This window comes from Hyperoodon ampullatus (genome assembly GCF_949752795.1).
Source record: "Hyperoodon ampullatus genome assembly, chromosome: 1".
Classification (NCBI taxonomy): domain Eukaryota; kingdom Metazoa; phylum Chordata; class Mammalia; order Artiodactyla; family Ziphiidae; genus Hyperoodon; species Hyperoodon ampullatus.
In genome coordinates this window covers 61,194,500-61,212,412 of record NC_136914.1, presented here as the reverse complement: position 1 = coordinate 61,212,412, position 17,913 = coordinate 61,194,500, and the positions used below count along the sequence as shown (strand labels likewise).

At 55.9% G+C, this 17,913-nt stretch overlaps 1 protein-coding gene across 2 annotated transcripts; it reads right to left on the bottom strand.

Annotated features, from left to right (window-relative positions):
- Window positions 1-427: 427 nt before the first annotated feature.
- On the bottom strand, window positions 428-16,067 carry LOC307059719 (cadherin-23; the record flags this gene model as incomplete). Of its 2 annotated transcripts, XM_079713889.1 has the most annotated exons (22): window positions 428-754; window positions 1,613-1,717; window positions 2,143-2,265; window positions 2,459-2,588; window positions 3,088-3,148; window positions 3,304-3,344; window positions 3,490-3,569; window positions 3,652-3,772; window positions 4,187-4,284; window positions 4,634-4,890; window positions 6,254-6,415; window positions 6,495-6,746; window positions 6,848-6,977; window positions 7,748-7,861; window positions 8,051-8,242; window positions 10,219-10,430; window positions 10,583-10,760; window positions 12,278-12,397; window positions 13,393-13,530; window positions 13,754-13,923; window positions 14,473-14,697; window positions 15,959-16,067. In XM_079713889.1, the coding sequence occupies 22 exons, from the start codon at window positions 16,065-16,067 to the stop codon at window positions 428-430; spliced, it is 3,345 nt and encodes a 1,114-aa protein (XP_079570015.1). The 2 variants fall into 2 exon arrangements, with proteins under 2 accessions (XP_079570015.1, XP_079570016.1); XM_079713890.1 differs by lacking the exon at window positions 1,613-1,717.
- Window positions 16,068-17,913: the final 1,846 nt, after the last annotated feature.

The following is a 17,913-nucleotide window of genomic DNA, read 5'->3' as shown; positions in this document are numbered from 1 at the left end:
GTCAAGGCCAGGCAGGGTATGCCTGCTGTGGGCTCCCTCCCCGGTGCTGGACTCCTGTGCCGTGAGGCGGGGTGGGCGGGGAAGAGGGCCGGTTTGGCCTCTTTCAGCTCAGCCTGGGCTGAGATCATCCTCAGACTCCTGGGCTCTCAGTGACCCTCCTTACCTCGTTCTTAGATACTCACCCTTTCTGTTTGGTTTTCTTAAAAAAATAACAAATTTTATGAAGGTAGAGATCAGATGCCGAATGAGCGTCTGGCAAAAGTGGAATCTGAGCAGCTGACGTGGGCCCTGCTGCTGGGCCAACCCAAGGCTGCGCGCCCAGAGTTGCCTGGGGAGGCCCCACCCCCGCCCGGAGGTCCTGCCCTTGCTCTTGCCCCGGGAGGGGTGGGGTTGGGCTGCTCATACCCGTCGGGCTCCCCCCATCTAGTCATAGCTCTGTGATCTCCAGGGGGCTCTCCATGATCACGTCGCGAAGCTTGTGTAGGGGCGTGGATTTGGCGGACTCGGTGCGGGCGTTGCGCTCGAAGGCGCTGGCCTCGGCGGTGGTCAGCGTCTCCACTGAGCGGCCCAGACCCTTCTGGTCATCCTCGGGCAGGCTGTTGAGGTCGGTGGCCAGCAGCGTGCCCGTGCTGCCGTGCATCACGTGGATCCCATCTGGCCCTTTGAGCTCCGTAGGCGGCTTGTGGCAGAAGTGCAGGCTTCCTTGGCCGGGGCTGCGCTCCCCTGGCTCCTCTTCCAGCTCAGTCTGGATTAGCTGCAAGAGGCCGGGACCCCCACGTATTCAGGGCAGGGCCAAGCCCTGAGCAGGTGGAAGGCCCTGAGCCCCACCTGCTATGGGCCTGTTGCCTCCCTGCTGCACATGAGGAACCCTGAGCTCGTGCAGCAGCAGGCCTGTGCGGCCTGTGGCAGTGTTTCTCAAACTGGGTACAAAGGGGAGCCATGGATACTTCTGGTGCTACAGATGTGTTCTCCGGAGCATGGGCTTCCTATGAGAATCTTTCAAATCTCCTGTATTCACTTTGATCTATAAAGACCCTGTGACTGCAGTTGTGGAATCTGGATTTATTACCACGTTGGCCTTAAGCAGGATCAACTCCTAACTGTGGCCAGCCGGAAAGTGTCCACAGTTGAAGCTGGAGGGGATTAATAAGGTAGAGCAGAGACTCACAAATGGCGCTTTTGTCCTTTGTGGAGCTCTTCAGTTTTAGCTACTCCAGTTGGGAATACTGGCCCAGCTGGAAATCTGGGTTTTTAGATAAAGTCTGACTTGCTAAGGTGTTGACACATCACTGCAGGCAAATAAATATGTATATCTATTTGACCCTACAGCCAATTTCTTAGAATGACATCACCTCTCAAAGGTATCTTCTTGGGGCCCCTGAGATCTAAGAAACACTGCCTCAACACCCACCCACCCCTGGGGAAGCCCGCTGTGGAGCCCAGAGAGCAGAAGCAGAGCCCGCTGTCTGACTCTCTGAACCCCACCCAGTGCACTCTTGGGCCCTAGCTCCTGATCTCCAGAGACTCCGAGGAGGGTGAACAAGAGAGAGAGAGAGAGAGAGAGCACCCCCAGGGCTGGGGCACAGCACACAGCTCCCGGCCCACCCGCTACCTCGGAGATGGAGGAGTGGCAGGAGGAGGCTTTTTGCACCATCCGCTGTGCAAAGAGCTTTTTGAGCCGCAGGTAATCCTCCAGGACCACCTTCAGTAGCGAGCCCTGGGGGAGGGAAAGGGTTAACCCCCAACCGAGGCCCTCCCATGCCTGCTCCTCCCATCACTCACTCCCATGACTAACTCAGGTGGGGGTGACGGAAGGCACTCTGGGAGTGTAGGATGTACAGGCCTCTGATCCTAGGGTAGAGGACTGAGCAGAGCCTGGTGACAGCGGCCAGCCAGGACCCACGTGGGCTTGTATCTCAGAGTCCCGGCCTCCAGGACACTGCAGGCTGAAGCAGCTCCTTACCAGCCCAGGGCCCTGGCCCCTCTCTGCCTTGGTGTTCTTGCCCCGTGGAGGGCAGGTCTAGCTGAGTCCCTAGAGGTGGAGAAAGCTGTTTCCCAGGATCCTCCCCACTCCCTGCATCCTCTGGAGTAAGTCTGAGCTCAGCCAGGGGTCTGGGTGCAGGAGCTGCAAGGAGGGCTCACCTTGATGGGCCCCTCCCGAATGATCTGGCCCAGCTTGGCAATGTTGTCATACTCCTGGATGGCCGCCCGCAGGTACCGGTCATCATCAGGCTTGACTGCTGCTGGTTCACGCCCAAAAGTTCCCTGGGGAGAGGGGTGCATTAGCTGGAGGTGAGGTAGACCGTGTGTGCGCGCACGCACCTGCAGGGCAGTGGACCGGTTTCCCCCCAGCCACCCAGCTCCTTGGCCAGTGATGGCAAAGAGTGTACGCTACCTCCACCCTGTCCCTCCTGGCTGTCCACACCCCATCCCTGCCCCAGCCCAGGCCTGGGCTCACGTGGGTGCGGGTAGGGCTGCTCCACAGGTCGGCGATCTCACTCAGGTTCTCTGGCAGGTCATCCTCGTGCTCTGCCTGGGCAGCCAGCTCCAGGTTCCGGCAGAAAGGATCCAGCCACACGGGGTTGGCCCTGCAGGTGGGGAGTGGGGTTGGCGGGAGGGTGAGGAAGGCAGGCTCGAGTGGACAGATGCCCTTGGAGCCTCGCCCCTAACCCCCACACCGTTTCCCGGGCCGTAGTTGTGCTTTTCACAGGACTGGGGCTTCAGGGCCGTGAGAAGCAGGGCCCTTGCCTGTGGTACCCGTGGGTGCGTCCTCCCGCCTCAGGATCCTGCTAGAACCAGGACAACATGTCCATCTGGATCAGCTTTGGTGCAGAGTCCTCACCCTGTATCCGATGCCCAAAGCCTACGCCCCCTGGAACTTGGGACCCAGTCAGGGTGGGGAGCCCAACTCGGTGGAGAGAGAGGGGTACCCGGCCCAGCAGGGGGCGCCCACACCCCAGGTTTCAGCCAGTCCATGATGCCCTCAGTGCTTGAGAGGCAGCGGGGACTTCTCCACCGCAGCTGGGTCCTGGGTGGGTCTCTCCAAAGTGCACCTGGCAGGGTTCAGGGACACCCCTTCTCACTCACCCGTCAAAGGAATACTTGTTGGTGTTGGGCATGTCCATGATGTCAACGAAGCCGCGATTCCCTGCAGGAGAAGGGTTGGGGTGTGGGGGGAGGGGTAGACCCTGCTGGGGCTGGGGAGCTGGGCCTGAGCCAGTCCTATGGGGCCCGGGCTGTCACCCTAGGCCCTCAGGGGCCCCTCCTGCCCTCCCACCTCCCCACCCATCACAGCCCTCTGACCTGCCGAGCCAGCCACGATGGCTTTGAGCTTCCTCTTGTGTCTGGAAAGAAGCAGAGGGGCCGGTGAAGGAGGCTGCGGCTGGGCTGGCGTCTCAGGGCCTTGACGGCCCTGCCTGCCTCTGTGACTGTCCCAGCCGCGTTCTGGTCAGCCTATCTCAAAAGGCAGGGCACGTAGGGGTCACTCACACGGTCCTGTAGTACCAGTTCATGAGGATGAAGAGCATGGCAGCCAGGAAGAGGAGAATGGCCAGGACGATGATCGCCATCTAGGGCAGCAGGGCCAGGCATGAGTGGCTGAGAGCACCCAGGGCAACAAGGGGACGGTGGGGGTGGTGTCACCAGGGGTACCTGCAGGGCGGACATGTCATCGGGCAGCTGGACAGAGATGGCGGGCTGCACGTCTAGGACGTTGTAGTTCCGGAATAGATTCCTCAGCTGCTCCTTGTTTTCATCGATCATCTGGATCACCCTGCGTGAGGGGCAGGGGCCTCAGCTCCCATCCTCAGCCATTCCTCGAGAGCCCGTCCACTCAGACCAGCCTGCCCCCACATTCACCCCCGACCAAGCCTTGCAAGATTAAGGCCCACCCAGCTCGGATAGCTTTGTATCTTACATGGTTCACCATCCCTTCACACAAGCTCCTGTCTGATGCTCACAATTGCTGTAATACTCCCGTTTCACACATGGGGAGAGTAAGGCTCAGGCGGGTGGAGCTCTGCTCATACACCCAGACCGTGTTCTCTCTACCCGCCCTGCCCACGTCTGGGGTAGAGCCCCCATACAGCAGGCCTGATGGCGTTATCCGTGCCTCCTTAGCGGGTCCCCTCTCCGACTTCCAGGGCAGGGAGGCAGACCGAAAGGCTGAGCACAGACGCCCACCCACCGGTCCACGTCCAGGATACGGTTGGTTTCGCGGTTCACCACGTGGATAAGCAGCTCTGTCTGTGCGAAGTTCACCCGACCCTTCTTGTCCACGTGGAACTAGGCGAGAAGGGGCATCATGGGGTGTGTGGCAGGAGCAAGGGATGGGATGGGCGCCTCTTCTCACAGCCTCTCCTGCCCTACCCTGCCAGTGAACCCATCACTACCGGATGCTCACCATGGGGCCAAGCTCGATGCCAGTCACTGAACCAGGCACTATTATTAGCTCCCATTTTACAGTCGAGGAAACTGAGACCCAGAGACCTGGAAGGACTTTCCCAAGGCCATGCATCTAGGAAATGACTGATCCCTTTCATACCCCTGACCTCTCTGCAATGCCCTGTCCCTGCGGCCTGGTCCCCCTTCTCCCTCCACTGCCCCTAGACCCAGGGTGGGTTCCATGGGGTACCTGCACGTCATCAGTGTTGACGATGGCACCGGTGATGTTGGAGAGCAGGCGGATGAACTCCTCCTCGAAGCCACGCACGCGGTCGGGGATCTCATTAATGACGATCTTGACCCGCTGGTCATCCCTCAGGATGTAGATGCCAATGATGGCTGTGTCATTGTGACCTGCCAGGTCCCGGGCCACAATGTCCACTACAAAGTAGCCAGGGCTGTAGGCCATGAAGAGATCGAAGGTGCGCAGGATGCCATCCACACTCCCTGTAGGGAAAGCCCGGGGGTGGTGCACTTTTTCTGGAGAATTCTAAGTTTTTATTTAAACATGCTGCATATTAAAACACAACTTGGACAAGTTTGGGACTCTGCTGTCCCATGCTGGGATGCTACAGAACACTTCTGAGTTCCCTCAGTATCATCTCTCTGTCTCTTGCACATACACATGTGCTTCATAATTCCACAACCATAGCTGAGAGATGACCAGCAGTGGTACAGCATAGTCTTCTCTTAAAAGACAGTAGACCTGGGTTCAAAATCTGCCACTTTCTAGCTTTGTGACCTTTAGCAAGCCTCTCTACACTTATTAAGGTTAAGAGCAGTGCGAAGTCAGGGGACAAAGGGATGGTGTCTGGTTGTGTGACTGGAGGTGGCAGCTCATGAACTAGACTTCAAAGGGTGGCTAGCGGGAGCATATCTGAAGGCAGAGTTGAAGGTCAGGGTGGTATTCCAGGAGGTGAAGGCCAGGGGAGGATGGTGTGGAGCAGGCTGAAGGAATGGTGAGCAGGTCAGCCTGGGTGGGTGCAGTGCCCTCAAGGGTAGTAAGGGGCTGTGAAACTAGAAAGAGGGATTAGGAGGAAGACCTGGTGAGCCTTGAAAGCCAGGCCAAGGAGGCTGGATTGATTGCTGTAGGCAGAGAAGAGCAGGGAAGGGGCTGGAGCTGGAGGTATGGTAATGGGACACCCACTGGGACACCTTCTAGAACACCTTCTAGAATCTAAGAAAGAGACGCTCAGCTATCCACACAGGCAGATTCACAAGCAAACATGCACACTTCTATGTACAAGTGTGCTTTGTATACTCGGGGAGAATTCTGTCTCCCCAGTGCCTACCTAGCACAATGCCTGATGCAGGCGAGGGTGAGGTGCACAAATGGAAAGATAGGTGGATATATGGGAAGGAGAATGGGAGGATGGATGGATGGATGGATGGATGGATGGATGGTCAAATGGGTAGATGGGTGGGTAGATGGGTGGGTAGATGGGTGGGCAGATGGATGAATGAGAGGATGGATGGATGGGTGGACAGATAGATGAATAGGTGGGTGGACTGATGGATTGTTCAGTGGGTGGGTGGGTGGATGGATGCATGAGGAGATGGGAAGAAGAAGAGAAGAAAGTGGGTGGGTAGATGTAGAGATGGATAGGTGGATTAGAGAATAGATCGAAAGGTGGATGAATGAAAGGATTAACAGATAATGGCTGGCTGGCTGAAGGATGGATTGATGGGTGGGTGGGTGAATGGAAGGACTGACGTGGCTGGTTGGCTGGCCAGCCACCTATACCCTGGGGTAACCCTACAGACCATATCTCCTCCAGACGATAGTCCATGAAGTGGCTGGAGCCCCTACCCATCGTGAAGACCTGGCCCACATCCTCAGAGTCATTGGCAAGGGCCCGGAAGTAGTGGATGGCCAGGATGCTGTAGAAGACGAGGCTGTTGTTGCCAATATCTGCATCCAGGGCCAGAACTTGGATCAACTCTGAGCCCATTTTAGCGTCGGTGGCCACTCCTGCAGGAATGGGCAGGCCGGTGTAAGCGGCAGAGCAGAGGCCATCCCACACCCCAGGCCCAGGCTCTGGTCCCTGCACCTGCAGTGTACTCAGCCTTGGTGAAGCGTGGTGGCTGGTCGTTGATGTCCTCCAGCACGACACGCACTTCCTGCAGGGTAAGGTCAGTGACCAGGTCCAGGGCTGGGGAGTGCCCACGGGGAGGTGTCCAGCTGCGATTGCTTGAGGCCTTGACGATGAAGGAGAAGATAGCTTCGCGCTCCCTGTCCAGGTCCCGCAGCACCAGCAGACGCCCATCGGGCTGCAGCTGGAAGTTCTTCTCTTCGTCGCCGGCTGAGGGGGAGACCATGGCACAGCGTGAGGGGCAGGGCGGGGGTATATTTGGGTCATCTCCAGCCCCAGGGTAGGTAGGCACTAGCCCCATCAGGCCTCACCTGCGATGAAGTAGTACACGATGGCGTTGGGGCCCTCATCTGCGTCCACAGCGCCTGTCACGTTGCCCACGAGGGTGCCACGTGGTGAGTGCTCGGGAACTGTCATCAACTGGTACTGGGGGCTGCCTTTCTGCAGGGGGAGAGGGAGGTCATGGGAGGCCAAGGGAAGGCCTGAGCTTCTGGCTCCTGCCAGAAGACCCTAGGCAGTGTTTTTGTGGGTGCTGAGGGAATTTTTTGCCCAGGCCTTGTGGGGTGAGAGAAATTGCTGTAACTTCAAGGGAGCAAGGGCTGGGCTGGAGACACTCCAGCTCTGCCCTCAGGGAGTGTCACCCGTGACATACGCCATGAGGGCAGGGCTGGGCTTGGCACATTCTCTGAAATCTCCCAGCACTTAGATGGATGTTTGAATGAGGAGGGCATGAGCTTGAGCGCGCGCGCTCTCTCTCTCTGTCTCTCTGTCTCTCTCATACTCACACACACACACACACACACACACACACACACACACACACACACGCACACAGTCTCCAGGGAACATTGCATCCTAGGGGCACACAAGAAGAAAAAAACACCAAGTTAGAGAGTCTAAGTCCACATGAAGAGGTTCAGCCCCAGCTCGCTAAAGCAGAACTGATTTTCAGGCTTCTTGTGTGAGCGCGTGTACAAACATGGGAACTTCAGCTCCACGAGTCAGGCATTTTTGTCTGCTTTTTTGACTGCTGGATAGTGCCTTGACCTAGTAGCTGCTCAATAAATATTTGTTCTGTGAAGTGCTGTGCAGTTTCCACATGTAACCACGTGTGTCTACGGCACAGTGTGCACAGGAAAGTGTGTGCACGTGTGCTTGCAGGCAGGTGAGTCCCTGTGTGGGTGACCAGTGCGGGGGATGGGTGAGCTCACCGGAGGCCTCACGAAGAGGGGTTCGTTGTCATCGATGTCCTCCAGGGCCACCTGCAGTGGCTGCATAGTCTCATAAGGCACTGGCTGGCCCAAGTCACTGGCCACCAGGATGAGCTGGGGGGCAGAGAAGTGCAGTCAGAGGAAGAGACGAAGGGCCCCAGGCAGGCATCCCCAGAGGACAGGTCACTACCCTCGCAGACATTCTAGGTGGGGACATTGTGGTCCTGTGTCCAGAGCAAAGTCTCTTCTTCGGCCCCGCCTCTCACTGGGCCCCACCCCTCGTGCCATGCCCCACCCCCTTACGCTGTACACTGCCTGCTTCTCTCGGTCCAGGCGCTGTGCGGTCTGGATGAGCCCGCTGATTGGGTCGATGGTGAAGTACTCCCAGTCCCGGTTGCCTGTTGTCTTCAGGAAGCTGTAGCGCACGGCCCCATTGAGGCCCTCGTCCTTGTCTGTGGCATAGACCTCGTACACGTTGGAGCGCAGTGGGATCTCCTGCAGAGGGCACGGGAGGGAGGCTCCTGGGGCATCTTGAGAGAAGCCCAGCTCCCAGACCCGATGGAGCTCTTGTTCTTTCTCCTCCCCTAGCAGAATGTCCTCGCCACCTTTCAGCATCCTTAGGAAATGCCTGTCTGCTTGGCTGGACTCTCCTGGAGTCTGAGCATCTGCTAGAACATCCCTTCACCCCACCCCCAGCTAAGGCCACTGCCCACTGAAAGTCCAGCCTGGGATCCACCATGCTGCAGACTCTCTCAGGGTGACACCCTTCCAGGGGCTATCCCATCCCTCCGATCCCACTGCATGCTGAGGTTTAGAAGACAGAAGGGGAATCCCAAAGCTGAGGCCACAGCCACCCTCTGTTCCCAGGTCTGTCTTGCTCTCTGCTACCCCAATCACAGGAGTTCTAGGTATACCCAAACAACACCATCCACCCAGTGGGGTACCTGAAAATGGGGGGCATGCAGGTAGGGTGACATGGTATGACATGGTGGCTAGAGACTGGACATGTGCATGCTAATCTGTTACTAAATCACCACGTGACCTAGACATGTCACTTCACCTCTCTGTGCCTCAGCCTCCCGAGTTCTTTGAGTTAAGCCTGAGATATCAAAGAACCCAATTTACGTCAGACATCGACCCATGAAAAGGCTGCCAAGTGCACAAGAAAAAAACAAGTTTCTTTGCTTTTAGTTCAAAAATTATCAGCTCAGCATGGTTTCACTGTTTATCTCATTGATCACGACAATCAGAAACTCCAAATGGCAGTCACATCTAATTGACAGAAAGTGGGATGACAGACATAATTACTAAACAAATGCTGGTTGTTTGGGAGACATGAATCTTTCAAAATAGGGACCCCTTGAAGGGAAAAACACTTAGTAAAAGGGGGGCTTTGGCGTGCAAAAGAACTAGATTATTATTAATTGATACCCTTCCTCACTCTACAAAAAAAGATCTGAGGCAGCTTACAAGAATGTATACACAACAATAAGAGTAAATAAGTTAAAAAAAATCAGGGTAAAGAAAAAACATGGTTGGCAGGAAGATGGAAACTGAGGGACGGGAGATAAGGCGTTGTGTGCTAAGTCCCTGCAACATCATTCACGGTGGACTGACCACTATGAGCTCCCTAGTAGGCAAAGCAAAGAGGGCCACTGCATCATTGCAGTAGACACAGGAAAGGGCAAATCACAAGGTAAAAGCATAGAGTTTCCTAGAGCTCAGGCCTGGGAGAAATTTCTCTTGTGGGACCTCAAAGAGGAGACAGAGTGACAGCAAGGACTTAACACTGACTTTCTGAAGTTTGGGGAGCAAAGAACAAGTGGGAGACACCCCAAGTATTCTACCAGGGAGCATTTTGGGCTTGGGTGCTGAGAGGAAGGAGGGGAAGGGCAGGAGTCAAAGGAGTACTTCCCCATCTTTACAAGACGATTGAGAGCAAGGCATGAAAGAAGAATTGGAGATAGTCAGAAGCTCAGCCACTTCCCCTTGTTTCTTATTTTGATGCTCATCCTCAAGTCCCAGGCTGTCTCCACACTGGTATCAGCAGGAACAACAGACAGACGGAAGGGGCTATGTGTTTATTTTGAGACAAGTGTAGGGGAAGTGACTTGCGGGGAGACTGTCCTTCTTGGCAGACATTTAGGAGCAAGAGATGGGGCATCTACTATTATAAGTCCCACTGTGCAGATGAAAAAACAGACTCAGAGAAGTCACTTGCTCAAGGTCATTTGGCTGATAAGCGATAGAGTCTGATGTGAATCCAAGAGCTTTTGCTGGCCCAGCCCTTCTTACTAACGACTGTTCAATACTGCCCTGTGTGGCACTGAGCTGGCCCGTTCCCTACTCTGGCCTCAGTTTCCCTGCTTTTGCAGTGGGGGCCCCTTTACCCTCTCAGGCTGCAGGATGACTGCAGGATGGAAAAGTGGGCTGAATACTGGAAGGGGGTGTAGGTAGCGGGGCAGCAGTACCTCTCTGATGTGGAGGATGGTGCCATTGGGTGGGCGCACAAAGATGGGGCGGTTGTCATTGACGTCGATGACCTCCACCAGGAGCATGGCGGTGCCCCAGAGTGGGGGCTGTCCGCCATCCGTGGCCACCACGGTCAGGTTGAACCTCTCATAGGACTGCAGTGGCCGCCTTGTGGTCACCAGGCCCGAGTCCATGTCCACGTGGAAGGCCTCTGGCAGGTGGGGGCAGGAGAGCAGGGCATGGCTCTGGCTAAGACCTCCTTCCCATCCCTCCTCCTCCTCTTCCGCCTGGCCTGGGGCTGCAGGAAGGCAGCCTGCCCCTCCCACCCCCTAAGGCATCATCGGTGGGGAGCAGGCTACGTACCCACGCCCGGGCCCTCGAGGGAGTAGGCCAGCTCCGCATTGGAGCCCTCATCCTGGTCGGTGGCCATCATGGTGATGACGGAGGTGCCCGCTGGCTCATTCTCATACACGCTCGTGCTGAACTGGGGCTTGGAGAACTGGGGCCGGCAGTCGTTAATGTCCAGCACCTGGATTACAACCTGGAAGGGCGGTTGAGCTCGAAGGTCAGGAGCACACTGGGGGCTGCTTCCGGTGACCCGGTCACACAGGATTAAGCCGCGGTGGACAGTGCCCGCTGTTTAGTCTGACCTCAGACTATTTAACCCCCTGACCCTTAGTTTCCTTAGGTGTACGTTGGGGATAATAGGATTTTCTCTCTCAGGGGCTTGTGAGGCTTGTCCGTGATGGTATATGCGCAGCCCCTGGCCTGAGTAAATGATCAGCAACTAGTACTGTGGTTAACAGGTAATCTGTGTCTGGGTCCTGAAGCAGGGACCCCTCCCCACCTAGCTCCTACTCTGTCCTCTGGTCCTTCCCACACTGGCCCCATATATCGGACTCTAATTTCTGGACCTTAATGCTCGACTGTGATTCCTCCACTCCCAGAGGTCCCTCTTGACTGGGATTTGTGTCTAGCCTGGGACTTGGCTCTGTCTGCTGACCCCAGAGCCCAGGGCAGGTCCTATGGATACACCAGGAGGCCCTCTTTCCCTGGCTGCTGTGGCCCTGCCTGACTGCATTCATAACAGAGCCCTTCACAGCCATGATTTTAAGAACCCCTTTCAGTGCACAAAGCACTTTCCCACCTCCCATCTCCTGGACTCACTACCAGCCTGGGAGGGAGGCATCAACATCACTGCCCCTGCCCTCCACTCCCTGCAGCTTTGACAACCGAGGCTCAGAGAGGTTACATGACAAATGCAGTGTACTCAGCTAGTGGAACCTTAGTCTTCTGACTACAAATGCTGTGCTCTTCCCAATACAGCACACACCTATGTGACAGGACAGAATGCAGGTATGTGCGAGTGCTCCCAGCCCTGTTGTCTACCTGCCAAAGAGAATTCTTCTTTGCCCACCCAGCTTCTCACCTCCCCACCCTTCAGGAGACTTTTCTTTGGATGGCTAGGTTATTGCTGAGAATTGGAAGAACTGAATACAGAAGGACAGGACTGGAAAGGGCAGAAAGAAGGGGGAGAAAGAAAGAGAAAGCAGAGTCTTGAGGTGTGGGACTCTGGATGGAAATGGGGACAGAGCCTAAAGGTGGGATGCTGGCCTCCCCAGAGCAACTGCATGGACAGTAGACCTGGAATGGAAATGGGGTTGTGAATTTGATCCCTCATTAATGTTCTTTAAGAGACATAAAGATAAATGCTTTATAATTATGTTTGGTTGCTGGACTGTGTTTCTTTCAATGGGACAGCATGGAGACACTGGGCCATGTGGAGCCCCAGCCTTTATTTGGGTTACACCCAGGTATGTTGAGCTGCCTTAGCAGGGGTTTGACACAAGAAGTTTCTCCTACAGAGTCCCCGTCTCCCTAAGCCACAGCCATCGTGAACCCCCAGCTAAGCTGTTGCCTCTCCTTCCTGCCACCACACCTCTTGAGGGGCCAGGGTGGTTCTGCTCCTGCCCTGCAGCAGCCATTCTCTAAAGGCTTTGCCTACTGCCTCCACAATGGCAGTCCTTAGTGTCTCTGCTCCACGCAAGGGTCCCTCACCTGCACCGAATTTTCTCGACGGTTGCTGGCTACATCCCCAGGGTTGTCTTTGGCCAAGGCAGTCAGGATATAGTGGGCCTTCTTCTCCCGGTCCAGAGAGGACAGAACATAGATGTCACCCTAGTAGGGGGAGGGAGGAGTCAGGTCCTTCGTCAATTCAACAGGTATTTATTGAGCATCTGCTATGTGCAGTCACTGTTCTGGGCTCTGGAGATACAGCACTGAAGAGACAACAGCCCCTGCGCCCCGTGCAGCTCTCATTCTAGTGGCTCTTCTTGTCCTTACTACCCCAGGTCACCTGGAGATGGGATGAATGGCCCAGGCTGGAGCTCACTACCTGGCCAGGTACAAAGTAGTACTCCATAAGTATTCACTGTTCATAGTGCCAGGCCAGGAGTGTGTTTTATTGTTCACACCAAGAGGAAGGAGAGAAACCCTGCTGAAAGGGCAAGAGTGCAGGGGGGTGTGGGCAGGCGGTGGGAGGGAAAGTCCAGCTCCAGCCCCACAGCTGGGGAAGGCCCTGCCTGGCCAGCCACCCCCAGGCCACAGGCCTCTCTCGCTGTACTGCAAGAGCAACTTTGAACCAATTTGCTGACATTTAAAATCATCACCCATCTTTTCTCTTGAGCTTCTGCATTCCCACAAGTCTGAGACCCATGGGAGCATGGGGGCTATGTCCATGGGCGCTTCTTCCCTCTCCCAGCACTGAGGATAGGGCCATGTACACAGTAGGTGCTCAAATACTGTGCCCACTTTCCGCAGAGCTTCCTATTTTTGACAGTTTCAAAAAGCAGTCGCATGGACTTGAATCAAGTCTTCCGGTCTGGTGGAGACACATCTCAGTTTTTGTCCCACAAGGGGCTAGTTCCAAAAGCCTTTGGCCACTTCCTCCCATGTCTCCTGGGACAGATAGGCCGCAGTCTACAGGATGTCTGGGACTCTGAAAACAGGGCTTGCCAACTTGGCTGAAAGACCTCTGAGGCTATAGATGTCCAGGTGGCAGGACCCAGAAACAGGGGGATGACTGTAATACTTTTGGTGGCTTCTCAGCCTGTGACCCGGGGCCCTTCCCACTTCCCACTCCCCAAACCCAGGCCCCTCCGTTGCCCACTCACTGTGATGGGGCTGATAGCAAACTTGCCCTCGCCGTCCACAAGGCTGTACTCAATGAGGGCGAAGTTGCCTGAGTCGGCATCAGTAGCAGTGACTGTCAGGATGACTGTGCCCACAGGAACATCCTCAAAGACGGCTCCCTGGAGCCCAGTGAGCAGAGAGAAAGCATGAGCCATGGTCAGTCCTAGAGTCTCAGCCCTTGCCCGAGAAACTCACTGATGCAGAAAACCCGGAGCATCAAGCTACTCATGGGTGGTCATTCCCACGGGACTTAAAGGCTGGCAGGGTGGGAGTGGGAGATGCCCAAAGGTGCCAAGGAATGGATGCAGGTCCCAGACCCAATTTGTTGGCCTGGGCACCCACCTGGTAGGAGAGTTGGTCAAAGATGGGGTTGTTGTCATTGATGTCCACAATCTCCAGGTAGACTGGAATCTCAGCTGCCCGGGGTGGGGACCCATTGTCTGAGGCCCTCACGGTAAAGTTGAGCCAGTGCACTTCCTCATAGTCCACTGTCCGATTGGCGATGACCTTCCCTAAGACACAGAGACACCCACTGCCATTTTGGCCACCCCTCACTCGTGGAAGCTCTCTAAAGTATGATGAGAGGGATCTGGGGCTCTGAGGGATGAGTGTGGTCCCTCACACAGCACTGCCCAGGCCAGAGGGCCGAGAATAACTGGCATCCAGCTGTTCTCCTCACTGGAGGGGCGAGAAAGCTATTCACAAGTCAAAGGAATGTACACTAACACGCTGAGGACCTCCTCTGGGACAATTCCCTCTTGGCCTTCTTGCTCCCTAAGTGATACTAACTGTGGAGGTTGGATGGTAGAGAGGATGATGGAGTATTCCAGGTTTCCAGCAGACACCGAAAGGGGCTTCCATCCCAACCTAGAGCTAGGCACTCTGTCCTTGCCTGTAGTTTGGGCATCTGGGAGTGACTAGAATGTTAGCCATACTGGATCTGGCCTAGCCCACTGAGGGGCCCCAACTGGAGGGTGAGAAGCGAGCCATGGTCCCTCTCGGAGGCTAAGCGGGCACAGACACATGTTCCCCAACCCTCCTCTGGCTGATTTCCCACCTACCTGCTGAGGAGTCTTCCAGCTGGACATAGCCCGGGGGTATCAGGTCCAGCAGGGTGTAGGTGATCAGCCCATTGAGGCCCTTGTCGGGGTCCACGGCTGCCACAGCGATGAGCGTGGTACCTGGGGTGGCCCCCTCCAGGATCCTCTCCGTGTAGTAGGTGATCCCAAAGGGCTTGAATTGGGGCGTGTTATCATTGACGTCCAGGATGTTGACCGTCAGCTTGGCTGGGGTGGAGGCAGGGGGTGAGAGTGGCATGAATGGGCCCCAGTGTGGCTGGGCCAGGCCTTCCTAAGTGTCAGCCAAACCCAGAGAGGATGGCAGCATCTCACAGTCCTCCTGGGGCTCCCTAAAGCTTGCCCCAAGCCTCAGGTGGTGGCATGGCCTGTGACCCTCGCCTCTGGTGTGGCCACTCACTCTTCCATTGGAAAAGGGGCTCGGGTTCTGCCAACTGGCTGGGTAACCCTGGTGGAACCCCTGGCCTTCACTGTGCCTCAGTTTCCTAACCTGTCCCGTGAGACAGGACTAAGATGATCTTTAAGACCCTTTCCACGATTCAGCCTTTTGTTTCCCCTATGTTCCCTCTATATAACCAGCCTGGGTTCTTTGCCTCTCTGAGCCTGGGACAAGTATTGGGTTGGCCAAAAAGTTCGTTCGGGTTTTTCTGTAAGATGCCATGGAAAAGCCTGAATGAACTTTTTGGCCAACCCACAGGAGAAGACCAGGTCTGCCCTTCCTTCCTGAGAACTTGGGCCTCTGGGCTGTATAGATAAGCAGCCAGTATCTGCCAGGCCTATCTCCCCACCCCAGCAGCTGTCCTTGCCTCATGGCAGAGTCCACGTGAGGCCACCCCATTCCTACACCCTCCTCCCCACTCGCTGCTTGGCCCACACAAAATCCAGTGCCTCTAGCAGCCCATCCGGGCTCAGGCTGCAGGCAGGGTGGCCTGTGCCCAGCTGCAGGAGGCAGCATGCGTGCCCCTCTCTTCTCTGCCGTGGTGCCTGCGTCCCCCAGTGTGGTGTCTGTGGCCTCAATTCACCTTTCCTTGCTCTTTGCTTCCTCTGGCCTGACCAGGTGGCTTCTTATCAGACCTGAAGTTCCTATCTCACATCCAACCACACCCTGCTTCCCAGTTCTGACAATGGGATTCCGACTTAAGTCTCTGTCAACCCAAGTCTCTGTCAACCCATCCTTTTCTCAGTCTCCTTCCAGCCTCTACCAAGCCTTCTCCCTTCTGAGCCTTTGGAGTTCAAGATCACACACAATTCTGGGCTTCTGGATCCCCCACTGCTGAGCTCTGCCTGACAGCTGGGACCCAGGGCCACCCTCAGCCTCACTGTAGCTGCCACCTCCCCCACCCCTCCTGCAGCCTGACGACTGGCAGCCGGTAGCTGGGTCCCGCTGCTCCCTCCCTGGGGCCAGGCCTGTGCCGGTTCTGGGCCTGTCTCTCTATGGGATCATGTGGGAGATGCCTGTGGGGAGCCTTACCATTTGGCACACTGACGGAGCGCTCTGGTAGGTCGCTGGCTTTGTCAATCACTGAGAGAGTGACCTCATAGGTGGCAACCAGTTCCCGGTTCAGGGGGGATTTCACCATTACAGACCCTGTAGACCAGACCAGGTCAGGATCAGCCTGAGGGGAGCCCCCTAAAATCTGGGCCTCCCAGGGGTGCTCCTGGCCAACCCTCCCAATCCCCACCAAGGGCAATGATCCCCAAAGGGCCCAGGACTTGCCGGTCTCATCTTTGGCTGGGATGACACCACAGCCATCTGCAGGCTGGGGGCACGTCACTCTGCCGCTCACTCACCGCTTACTAGCCAGGCAATTATTTAACCTCTCTACACCTCTGTTTCCTCATTTGTAAGATGAGGATAATTACAGTACCTACCACAGAGGGCTATTTGGAGGATTATAACAATTAACTGAATTTACATTTGTAAAGGGCTTAGAACAGTGCTTGGCACTTAGAAAAAGTGCTATGTAATTGCTTGTTTAAAAAACGCTTGTTGGAATTCCCTGGCTGTCCAGTGGTTAGGACTCCACGCTTTCACTGCTGAGGGCCTGGGTCCTATGCGCAAGCCATGCGGCGTGGCCACAAACAAAAAAGATGCTTTTTTTCCACAACCATTGAACTTACGGTTAAAAATGGTTATGATGGTAAATTGTATATGTATTTTATCAAGATTTTAAAAATGCTTGTATTCTAGGGAGATCAAGCATAAAGGAAGGTCAAGGCAGCTAAAAAGCCCTGAGGGAGTTCCCTGGAGGGGACAGTGGTGGCACAGCCTAGACAGTAAGGCCCACCCCTTCGTCTTGATTACGTAGGGCTGGGTTGCCTGGGGCACCGTGAGGAGCACCGCCCTACGGCAGTACTAGCAAGGAGCTGTTTCCTTCTCTCCTACCCAACGCCTCCCCAAGCCCCTGCCTGTCCTCCAGAGGCTTGGGTTTGAACTGGACAGACCGAGTTTTGCCCATCTCAGCCTGGCTCTGTTGGGACCTCTCTTCTTCCTGCCAGTTTGAGGGCCTGGTGGCTCTTCCTCCCATTGGCCTCATCCTAGGGTGAAACCTCCTCTCTCTCTCTTTTCCCAGCTCCCTCTCAGGCATTGGGGTGTCTGGGATTCCCGTCCCCCTTGGCAGATCCCTCTGCTGAGCTCCTGTCCTCCTCAGGGCCCCAGCCAGGGGGCAGTCACTTACCCTGGGCCGCCGCCTCCTCCTCCTCCTCCTCCTCTTCCTACTCTCGCTCCCCGTCCCCGAGGCTGGGGAGCGAGGATGGGGAGAGGGTGGCTGCATTCAGTCTGCAAAGGCTGAGCCACGGCCTTGGCGCAGGCCCCACAGGGTGGGAAGGGTGGTAGGGGTGTGGTGGGTATGGAGGAAGGCGATGGGGTGAAGCAGAGAAGAGATGAGGTGGGAGGCGACAGAGAATCAGAGCTCAAACCTGTGGGCCTGCCAGCCAGGAGGAAGAGAGAAGAGGGTCAACATCAGTTAGTTCAGGGTGCAGAGGGGATGGAGCAGAGTAGGACATGGGGGATGGAAGGGCTCAGAGTTGACCAGGGCTGGAGGTTCGGGAGGGATGGGGTGGACAGGAAGAGGCAGAGGTGCAGGAAGCCAGCGGAGCAAGTGGGAACCCAGTTGGAGAGGCGCACTCAGAGGGCTGAGGCTCTGGCAGGAAGAAAGGAGAGAGAGGTGAGCAAGGGAGGGGGAGAACATGAGGAAGAGGGGCAGAGAAGACACTGGAAAGGAAAATAGAAGAGAACAGAGTCAGTCAGAGGGAGGGAGGACAGAAAAAAATGGGCAACAGTACAGCATAAAGTTGGGCTGGGTCATGGAGCAGCTCTCCATGGTCCTGAGAAACCACTGCAGCAGGAATTTTGCTAACCTGACACATGACTAAGCTACCTAATTCCTCCTAGTGGCTCATGGTTTTCCTGTCTTCCTTTTTCCT